This window comes from Mus caroli, chromosome 16 (assembly GCF_900094665.2).
Source record: "Mus caroli chromosome 16, CAROLI_EIJ_v1.1, whole genome shotgun sequence".
Taxonomy (NCBI): Eukaryota; Metazoa; Chordata; class Mammalia; order Rodentia; family Muridae; genus Mus; species Mus caroli.
Genome location: NC_034585.1, coordinates 13,702,843 through 13,713,820, shown reverse-complemented (window position 1 = coordinate 13,713,820; position 10,978 = coordinate 13,702,843). Strand labels below are relative to the sequence as shown.

The 10,978-nt window shown below is 51.2% G+C and overlaps 1 protein-coding gene across 1 annotated transcript; it reads right to left on the bottom strand.

Moving 5' to 3' along the window:
• Positions 1–599: 599 nt before the first annotated feature.
• On the bottom strand, positions 600–6,436 carry LOC110311280 (RIMS-binding protein 3). Its single transcript, XM_021184545.1, has one exon. It carries the CDS (start codon positions 5,861–5,863, stop codon positions 1,043–1,045), a length of 4,821 nt encoding a protein of 1,606 aa, XP_021040204.1. The 5' UTR covers positions 5,864–6,436; the 3' UTR covers positions 600–1,042.
• Between the last annotated feature and the right edge of the window lie 4,542 nt (positions 6,437–10,978).

The following is a 10,978-nucleotide window of genomic DNA, read 5'->3' as shown; positions in this document are numbered from 1 at the left end:
TAGCCTTCAAGTCCAAGTTAACCTCCTTGCTGGAACAGCTGGTGGACAGCTCAATATTTTGGCCCCAGGGGGCTTCCAGTTGTCTTTGACTACACTATAGAAGGCAGAGTTCTCTGTTGTATCTGAGGGGAGACGGGGGAAGGCCCAACCTCCCTGTTCACTAGCCCGGAGAGCCCTGAAAGACCATGGGAGGTGGTGGCTCTTGGTTGTCACACAACCTTGGACATGACCAGTCTCCTTCAAATTGTCATAGGCTCTTCTGTAAAGCATACACGAAATACTTTCCCAAGGGGATCCCTTACAAAGCATCATGGGAACACCAGCAGTTCCTGGAGTAGGCCCCGTAGCCTAGAGGCACTGACTCCGCCTAACAGTACAGAGCTTCAGCTCTGCCTCTAAAGAGGCTAAAGCTCTCCTACCTCATTCTCCTTAGCTGGAACAGCCTGCCCTGAGCAAGACTCACCCTACAGTGAGAATATACCTCCTGTCCTTTCAGGAAAATGCTCCTGCCACCGTTCCACATCCACTGGACAGAGGGGAGCAGAGAGGAGGCAGGCTCCTAGTTCCCTTGGCCATGCTTTAACTCCCGAAGTATTCTTTTTCTATGAACATTTTAATGAGGGTTGAACATAAAATAGAAAAATAGCATTTTCTGATTGCTTTTTCTTTTTAAATTTTCTTGAGACTTTTATACAAGGCAATGGATGGATAATGTTAACCTGCTAACGAAAACATACTGACCACAGAAAAAGGCATCTCTAATACCCATCATGGTTATCCATGTCTTTGAAATAGCCTATCAAACTCTCAGGGGTTGGCTGGTTTACTTTTCTTTGGGGAACAACTCAGATTTAAGTCCTGCTGCTGTTGGTTACTAGGACAACATCTGAGGACTGTTGCCAGTTTCAGGTGATGTTGCCTGGAGCCAGTGTTGCTTAAGGTGGCTAGGGAGGAAGGATACTGTGTGAAGATTCATGTGCTTGCTTCTGTTTCCAAGGGGTGTTGGGGCGCTGGATGCCACTACCCTCCGAGGGAGTCCTGCTTACTCTCCATGGACAGGCAAGTCATCCAGCAGGTGGGCTGGGACGAGGCCCCTGTGTCCACCATACTCACCATAGTAGAATCCCTTATCATCCACAGGCCCATAAACTGTGACTACATCTCCAGCTCTCAATACCAGCTTGCCCTTTGCCTGGACCCCTGCTCTCCCATCCCTGGGGTCGTAGTCCAGAGTTGCCACCATTGTCTTTGGGGTCCACAGTGTGGGTGTTCTGGAGTTCCCTTGAGGCATGTAAGATCCCTGGGAATTGGTTAGACCCTCCAAGTCTTCGTGTTGAGTCTCAGAAAGCAGATGGCCTTGTGCTGGCAGATGCCACCTCCCATCAGTCTGTTGTGCGCCCACCTCTACCTCAACTACCAGGTGCCCGGGTATTTTGCCCAGGTGTCCATTGCACTCTCCGTGGTAGAAGCCATGGAGATCCAGTGAACCCCGCACTCTCAGCAGCTGCCCCTTCTGGAAGGCCAGCTCTTCTTCTGCAGCTTCTGAGTTGACAGATATTACCAGGGGGCTATGGTCAAAGAGGGCCAGGAAGACCCTGACTGCACTGTTTGCGTCAGTCTCCAGCTGGTCTGGGCTACCACTTGTCATCTTAATGACTTTGTTGGTTGGTGCTGGGCATAGCACTGAGCACTCTCTTTTGCTTCCGGGAGTCCCTTGTCTCGGTCCATTTTGGGACTTGTTCTTTCTTTGCTCTGGCTTCTCTGTGCCCCGAGAATCCAAACACAGGGCCTCCTTCTCCTCAAAAACATGATGGAAGTCAGCTGGTTGGCACTGGCTGGAGCCTTGCTGGTGAGGTGGGACCATCGGGGCATATTGATTTTGAAGAAGGGCTTTCTCAAGGCCAGGCTTCTCCCAACAACGTATTTTTCCAGGTCCAATTTCTGAGGAGAGATGGACAAATCCTGGAGCAGGACTCCCACTGATGCATATGTGTGGGGCATGTCCTTCCTCTACCCCAGACTGGCCAAAGAGAAGAGGTGGCTTGTGGTTCTGGGGACTCTTCTGAAAGGACAGGTCCTTCTCATAGCCCTTCCAGGCTTCTGAGGGCCCCTGGGCTTGGCTGTTTGTTCCGTCTGAGCTCAGGCTGGACAGTGACAAATGTTTCCTTGGATGTTCTTCAGGGAATGCTTCTAGAAACTTCGCTTGGGTCTCCCCACAGCTTCCAGGGCCACGAGGACTGGACTTGGCACCCAGAGAAGCTTGTATCAGCTTCTGGTGACAGACAGGGAAAGGGTTACCATCTGTGTAGTTAAAGGGAGGAGCTCCTAGGAATGGGCAGCAGGAGAAGAAGTCCTCAGGGATTTGAGCCGGCACTGAATCCAGAGACTCGCCATACAGTGACATGGTTCTCACTGAAACCTTCTGGCAGGATAGGGGAACCTGAAGTTGAGAAAATTCCAACAGGGTGTTTCCAGCAGTGGCGTCGGCAACTTCGGTCACCTTGAAGCCATCTACATACACAGCATAGCCGGTGACCTGCACTCCATTGGAGGACCCAGCTGAGTCTATGGTCACAGGGAGCCAACTGACCACTAGAACACCCGGAGAGGCATGGTGCTCCACCAGCACATCCAGAGGGGGGTCAGGGGGACCTGCTAAAGGTGTATCAAAAGTTAGAGTGGAGGACATTGTTTCCCAGAGCACCTGTAGTAGGTCCCTAGGTAGCTGTACCCCCACCCTCACCCGGTAACATGTGCCAGGATGTAGACCTTGGAAGGTGTAGTGGTTCACACCTGAGGGAGTCAGGATATGCTCTTCATCATCTAGGTACACCACATGGGGGTATCTATTGCTGCCAGAGGCCCAGGTAATAGTGGCGGAGGTAGCCGTGACATTCTGCAGCTGTAGTTCCATGGGGGCCAGACAGAATGCACCTTTGGCCTCCAGGAGGGGTCTGGAGAAGCTCTGCTCCTCCAAGCTTGATTTCAAGCCCAGCCAACAGGCTTCTGTCTTGGTTTTCAAACTCTCTGCTGCCATATCTGCCTTAGAGTCCACCCTTCCTACCTGACACAGACCTCTCTCCTGTGCTTCCCCAGGTAATAAACTGCCTTTCTTCAAGACTTTGCTGTGCCCAGCTGGTAGTGCAGTGGGACCAACGTCAGGGGACTTGAGGAATAGGTGGCTCAGAATAGGGCTTCCTGAAATCGGTTCCACTAAGTTGGAGGGGACTAGCCCTCGCTGCCCATTCACAAGCTCCCCTTCATAGAAGCCATCCTCATCCATGTCCCCAAAGACATAGACATAGTCCCCAGCTGTGAGGGGCAGCTTGCCTTGACAATGCTCACTAGGCCCTTCAAATGGATTATAGCTAGATCTAGCCAAGAAGAGCTTGAGCTTGGGAATGATGGGAGCCTCGAGGCTCCTCATTTCCAGGGGAGTGGACATACTGTCTGGTTCTAAATCATCCACTTCACTTGCTGTGTCCATGTCCAAAGAAAGGCAAGATGGCACCGTAGCCCACATGGACTCTACCTCTGAGGAGGAATTTGACTGTGAACTGGTTTTCTTGGCTTGGGGTTTGGAGTCCAGAGACTGACTGGTTGGATTTCTGTCTGACACTTGGGGGGCAGCAGCTGGTTCCTCAAGGATAACTGGATTCTCCTGCTGGGAGAGGCAAGCAGGAGGCTGTATGTCCCTGGTAGGCAAAGGTAATACACGTTCTTCAGATTTTGTTTTGAACGTGGGTCTCCTGCTATCCCTGGCTTGGGACTCTGAAGCTTGGGTGGTCTCTGATGTCTCTGAGGGGTGGCCAGGCTGAAATTGCAACCCCTGCATCTCTTTCCCGGAAGTCCTAAGGTCACTTAGGGCTTTATTCTTGTAGCGCTGCAGCTGCTGCCGCCTGTCTTGCGCATATCCCTCTTGTTGCAGCAGCTGCTCAGCCAGCAGGCTAGTGGCTTCGAGTTCCTGCCTCTGCCTCGTGTGACTTTGCTGCCGGGAAACATTGCTGTTCTCATCTGCCATCTTCTTCATCCAGTTGGCCAGGGCCTGCAGCCGTGCATTCTCCTCTGACAGCCTGGCGCCTTTGTGCAGCGCGGCCTGCAGTTGTGCCTCTGTCTCCTCGTAGCGCCGCTCAGCTGCGGCTGCCTGAACGCTCAGTTCCTCGCATTCCCGCCGCTGTAAACCCAACTCGCGTTCCAGCGCCTGCACCTGGTGCCGAGTTATCTCCGAGGGTGTGCTGGGTCTGCCCGCGTCCGCCCAGGCGCTAGCTTTACTCTGATGTAGAGTCAACTGTCTTTGCAGGCGCAGCACTTCCCGCTGAGACTCACGCTGCAGCCGGTCCAAGTCACTGATGTTGCACCATTGCGCGCACGTGGCGCCCTCTTCAGGATGCGAGGAGCTGCCAAGGTCCGCGGCGATGCGCGCCTGCAGCAGGTGGCACTCCCGCCTCAATGCTTCGATCTGTAGATCCTTGGCTTGCAGCGCGCCAGCCTGTTCTGACAGGTCCTGAGCACGCTGGCAGGTAAACACTTGGCTCAGGTTCAGACCTTCGAGGCTCTCACCTGGCACTGGAGCACTCATGGCCCGCAGATTGGTCTCCTGAAGCTTGCGGGCCCGGTCTTCAAGGCGCTGAGCGAGATCGGTCAGCTCTGCGTGCTTCACCTTGAGCCATTTCACTTTCTCTCCTGCCTCCTCGGAGAAGCCTGTACGCCGCAGATGCAAGTTTTCTTCGCGCAGGTCACAACAGCGGCGAACCAGCACCTGCAATGCCTCGGCAAGCTCCGAGTTCTGCCTCACCAGTTCGTGGTAGTCCAGACCCGGAGGCGAGGAGGTCGAGGCTTCGCAGGGCTTGTTCTCGGAGCTTTCTTTCTGCAGGTCATTAGGTTTCCTATGTATTGATGGTAGCTGAGGCGGCGGCTGGGGACTGGAGGTGTCTGGAATAGACGAGCTGGTCGCAGGGGCCCTTACCTCGGATTCAGAAGCCTGGGAGCAATTCAGTGTGTTGTCCAGTGAGCAGGAATGTGCTGTTGCCAAGGATTCGAGGGAGCCGGCACGCGTGGGCAGCAGGTCGTTTGGAGAATGAACCCGGACGCCAGTGTTCAGGCTTTCGAGGGATCCGAGTCGACGAGCAGGCTTTGGGGTGCCACCAGTGTTACTCTGGGCTTCTAGGGGCGGCTCTTCCAAGGAATGCGTGGCTTGGGGGTCCGCGGGTCCCGGTAAAGCCGGCTGCCAGCGGAAGTGCTCTAGGATGTATTTAAGGAATAGCTGGCGCTCTACGTCTAGCGCCGCCTGCAGGTGGCGGATGCGCGCGGCTTGTTCGCCGTCGGTCTCCCAGCGCAGCAGCGCCAGCACTTCCTGCAGGCGACAGCGGCATTGTGCCGCGGAGGTTTCGGATGCCCCTGAGCGGCTGCAGTAACCACGGTTCACTAGCTCCTGGGCCAGCTGACGCTGAAGCTCCCTTGCCTGGCGCAATACAACATCGCGCTCCTGGTGTAGCAACTGCTGCAGCTGCCGCATCTCTGCCTCCTTCCAGCGCAGCAGCTGCCGGATCTCGGCCTCACGCTCGCGCTGCACCTCCTCCTGCAGCTGCCGCAGCTCCCGGAGGCGTCGTGCCTCCCACTTGGAGCGCAGATGGTCAGCCAGCTGCTGCCGCTCCTGCTCGGCGGACTCCCGCAGCTGGCGCGTCTGGGTAGCGAAACGCCTCCGTTCCGACCGGCCGCGCGCGCGCTCGCCCTCCAGCTCTGCCCGTAGTTTTTCTAGCTCTCGTCTCTGCTCCTCCAGCACTGCGGTCGCTGGGCCGGGGCTGCTTGGCTTCTTGGGCGACGCGCGGCCACCACCCAAGGGGGTGGGTGAATCCTTTGTCATTGTGGCCGCAGCCCGGCAAGAAGCCAGAGAGATAGTTTGTTATTGGTAGGCCAGTTAGCCAACGGCCTCCGCCCCCGGCCGCTGCCAACCGCCCCACGCGCCCCTTCCGGCGCCCCTAGGTGCCCTCCGCGCGCCTCTTCCGCCTTGAGGGCGCTCTCCCTTATAACCTGCCGCCTCCCCACAGATTGAGTGCCTTTCGTCTCTTCCTAAACTCCTGAGACCCCTTTCAAACTAGCTTCTGAACTTCCCCGGATACCCCGGGCATATTTCGGAGCCCACACATAACTGCTTTAGGGCTTTTGTGACCCGTTCCACTCTCGCCCTGGCAGTGTGCAATCCTTTCCAGAATTAGATCCCCAGTAGAGTTCCTAGATGATCGCTGATCCTGGGCCTGAGTCAAAATGGATTCTGGTCAGATCTCACCTGGCTCTACTAGGGTTTCTGGTCGAGTTTTGAAATTAGGTAAACTTATTACAAGATCTGCTTAAATTTGTGGTTGAGCTCTGAGCCCTAAGTGGCTATAACTCCTCTGTTCCTACTCAGGACCCAACATGCTAAGCCTTTTCTTTTTTCTTTTTCTTTCCTTTTTTCTTTTTGTTTTGTTTTGTTTTGTTTTTTTGAGACAGGGTTCCTCTGTGTAGCCCTAGCTGTCCTGGAACTCACTCGGTAGACCAGGCTGGCCTCAAACTCAGATATCTGCCTGACTCTGCCTCCCATGTGCTGGGATTAAAGGCCATCACTGCCCGGTGCCTTTTCTTATATCAACTGAAACTTTGTGTTGTTTGTTTGAGACAGATGTGTGTGTGTGTGTGTGTGTTGTGTGTGTGGAGAGCTGGCTGTTCAGGAATTCACTCTATAGAGCAGGCTGTCTCTGCTTCCCCAGTGCTTGGATTGCAGGAGTTGACCAACATGTCTTGCATCTGAGCCTTTTTGAATCAGCAAGGTGGCAGTGACTGAGGATTGATTGCACCCACCTCAAACATGCTAGGCAAATTTTATACCACCGAGATTCATATCCTGTCTCTGTTTCTGTCTGTCTGTCTGTCTGTCTGTCTGTCTGTCTGTCTGTCTGTCTCTGTGTGGAGAAGTAGTAGTACTAGTGGTAGAGACTGAGCCCAGGGTCTCATGTAGTAAGTGATAGGCAAGCACTTTACTATTCATTATATCTTCAGTCTTCAGCCCTTTAAAAAATGTAAGCTGTTGGGGCTGGAGAGATGGCTCAGTAGTTAAGAGCACCAACTGCTCTTCCAAAGGTCCTGAGTTCAAATCCCAGCAACCATATAGTGGCTCACAACCATATGTAACAAGATCTGATGCCCTCTTCTGGAGTGTCTGAAGACAGCAACAGTGTACTTACATGTAATAAATAAATAAATAAATCTTTTTTTTAAAAAAAAGTAAGATGTTAAGATGAGCAGTGGTGGTATATCCTTTTAATCCCACCATTCAGGAGGAAGAGGTAGGCAAAACTTTGTGAGTTCTAGGGCAGCCTGGTCTACACAGAAAAGCCCTGTCTCCGAAAACCAACAACAACAAAAACAAAACAACAAAAAAATTAAGATGTTTTGTTATTTTGTTCATTTATGCCTATGTGCCTGCCTGAGTTTCTGTGCACCACATGTATGTCTGGTGTTCTTTGAGGTCAGAAGAGAGTATCATATGCCCTGGAGTTGGAGCCACAGGCGGTTTTTAGGTACCATGTGGGTGCTAAGGAACCAAAGCCATGTTTTCTGCAAGATCAGCAAGCGCCCATAACCCTTGAGCCATCTCTCCAGCTCCCCAAAACATTAAAAAAAAAAAATGGTCTCACTCTGTAGCTCTGAATGGCCTAGAACTGATGTCTACTAGGCTATCCTAGAATTGAGAGACCTTGCCTGGAATAAAGGTGTGCAGCACCATGCTTGAATGTCTGTTTTAAATTTTTGGAGGTGGTGGTGGTGGTGGTGGTGGTAGTAGCAGGGGCGATGGTGGAATTTTTTGTTTTGTGTTTGTCTTTGTTTTGGAGACAGGGTCTTTCTATGTCATGGCTGACCTGGAAGTTGCTATGTAGACCAGACTGGGCTCAACCTCACAAAGATCAACTTGCCTCTGCCTCCCAAGTGGGATTAGAGGTATGTGCAAGGTACTATACCCAGTTCCTTTTTTTTTTTTTTTAAGATTTATTTATTTATTATATGTAAGTACACTGCAGCTGTCTTCAGACACTCCAGAAGAGGGCGCCAGATCTCGTTACGGATGGTTGTGAGCCACCATGTGGTTGCTGGGATTTGAACTCTGGACCTTCGGAAGAGCAGTCGGGTGCTCTTACCCACTGAGCCATCTCACCAGCCCACCCAGTTCCTTTTTAAATTCATATTTGAGTTAGGATGTTGCTAATTTGTCCAGGCTGACCTTGCTCTAGTGGTCTTCCTGCATCAGGCTACCAGACAGCTGGGATCGCAGGTGTGCACCCTACACCTGGCTCAAACCTACTCTTGTCCTCTTACCTGCTGCTCACTTTTTCCTGTCTTTTGGTATTAATTTGGTAGTTTCCTACTCCAAGGAGCCTTTCTGGACTCTCCAGGCTGGGCTTAGAGTTCCCAAGATGCTCTAGCCCATAGGGTTGCCTTGATGACTCTACATACAGCTGCTTTACCTGTAAGGAATGGGTATGACTAATAAACCTTTGTGTCTCTGCCCAGAGTGAACTCAAAGCAGGTAAAAATGGAATGTCTTTCCCATGCAGGTTGGACCAGGCAGATAGAAAGAACATACAGGGTACTGTACTTGGTCTCCAGGCCTGCCCAGTTCCAACACTCAGCAACCACCTGCCAGCAAGGCCTGGAGCTCTAGGGTGTACACCGGGCATGGGGGTATTGGGAAGAGACCTGAAGGTGGGCAAGGAAAGAAGGTTAGTCTTCAACCAGCTTGTTGGTAAGGTCCAGACCTCAAACGAGGGACAGTAGACTCTCCTCTTTTTCCTCAAGGAAAAACAAGACCAACAGTGATAATACCGCCTAATGCTGGGTGGTGGCCCATGCCTTTAATCCCAGTACTTGGGAGGCAGAGGCAGGTGGATTTCTGTGAGATTGAGGCCAGCCTGGAGTTCCAGCACAGAGAAAATCTGTCTCAGAAAAAAAAAAAAATCACATATATAGCTACTGTCTGGCTACTTTAGTGTAGATCAGGAACTTTCCTCCTATCCGGTTCCTCCCTGTTCTTCCAGGCTCTGGCATTAACTGGCTTACAAAAAACCACAGTGGTAACTAACCTTCCATAGTCATACATTCTGTCAGAAAGATCCTTTGTGGTGCCTTCTGAGCACCCAGGATGACTTACTTCCTCTTCCTCTTCTTCTCCTTCTTCCTCTTCCTCCTCCTCCTCTTCCTCCTCCTCCTCCTCCTCCTCCTCCTCCTCCTCCTCCTCCTTCTTCTTCATCTCTCTCTCTCTCTCTCTCTCTCTCTCTCTCTCTCTCTCTCTCTCTGGTTTTCAAGACAGGTTTTCTCTGTGTAACAACCCTGGCTGTTCTGGAACTGGATCTGGCTGGCTTCAAACTCACAGAGATATGCCTGCCTTTGGCTCCTGAATGGTATAACTAAAGGCGTTCATCACTATGCCTGACTACACCTGGGCCTTCTAACCACTGTGTGCACCCAGCTCTTGGCAAATTACTGCTATAGTTATTTCTCTAACAAGATTCCCCTAACCCTATAGAAAATACCTTTGGGGGCTGGAGAGATCACTCAGTGGTTAAGAGCCCTGGCTGCTCTTCTAGAGGTCCTGATTTCAATTCCCAGCAACCACATGGTGGCTCACAATCATCTACAAGGGGATCTAATGCCCTCTTCTGGCCAGAGGATGTATATGCAGCAGAGCACTCATAAAATTAATTTTTTTGTGTGTGTGTGTGGGGGGGGGGGGGTTTCCAGACAGGGGTTCATACATTTTTTTTTTTAAAGAAAATACCGCCAGGCAGTGGTGGTGCATGCCTTTAATCCCAGCACTTGGGAAGCAGAGGCATGTGGATTTCTGAGTTCGAGGCCAGTCTGGTCTACAGAGTGAGTTCCAGGACAGCCAGGGCTACACAGAGAAACCCTGTCTTGAAAAATTAAAAAAACAAAAAAACAAAAAACAAACCTTTGGGAAACAAAAACACGAGAATTATGGTTCACAATTCATTTCATTTTCAGAACTGAAGCAGATGAGGGTAGCAAGTGAGAAGCCAGTTATGCTTAGCCTTTAATTTATCCTGGGTTACAAGAAACCTGTCTTTATGGAGCTCTTACGAGGCACTGCTTTACAGAGACGATCCGTGGGTGTCAGTGGCTTTCCAGGGCACCTGGCAACAGAGGCTGAGGATTTAGGTTGTAATTTTATGATGATATGGGTGGTTTCATAGCTCATGTGATTTACTTGACTGGGGTTCAAGCTATGAGGTCTGGAGATCAGCCTGTTACCAGAGAGAGGATTTGGTGTAGATCTCTAGAGTCACCTCTCTCACCAGCTGGTATTGCTAGTCATGCCAGAGCCTCCTGTGGCATGTCAGATGGGTTTCAGAAAAGTGTCTTTCTTGGTCACTACCCTGTTCCTTCATGTGACCCAGGACACCAATGTGCTTGAGATATGTGAGAACGAGTCACAGACTTGGAGGCAGATTAAGCCATGTTACTGTTTTCTCTGAGTCTCACTTCCCCACTTACAAAATGAAAGAGAAAGATTAAATGGGCTGTTTTCAAACTGGATTCTGTGGGGCTTCAGAGTTCCTTGGATAGCACAGGACTGCAGGGGTGATTCGAGGAAGCAAAGGGAAGAGAATTTCTTTTTCTTTTTTTTTTTAAGATTTATTTATTTATTACATGTAAGTACACTGTAGCTGTCTTCAGACACACCAGAAGAGGGAGTCAGATCTTGTTCAGGATGGTTGTGAGCCACCATGTGGTTGCTGGGATTTGAACTAAGGACCTTTGGAAGAGCAGTCGGGTGCTCTTACCTGCTGAGCCATCTCACCAGCCCGGGAAGAGAATTTCTACCTGCCCCAGTGTACAGATCTCATAAGTGTCATGTATACATTCTAAGAAAGACACTGGCTTAAGAAAGAAGTAGTAGGCCTGGAGAGATTGCTCAGTGCTCTTCCAG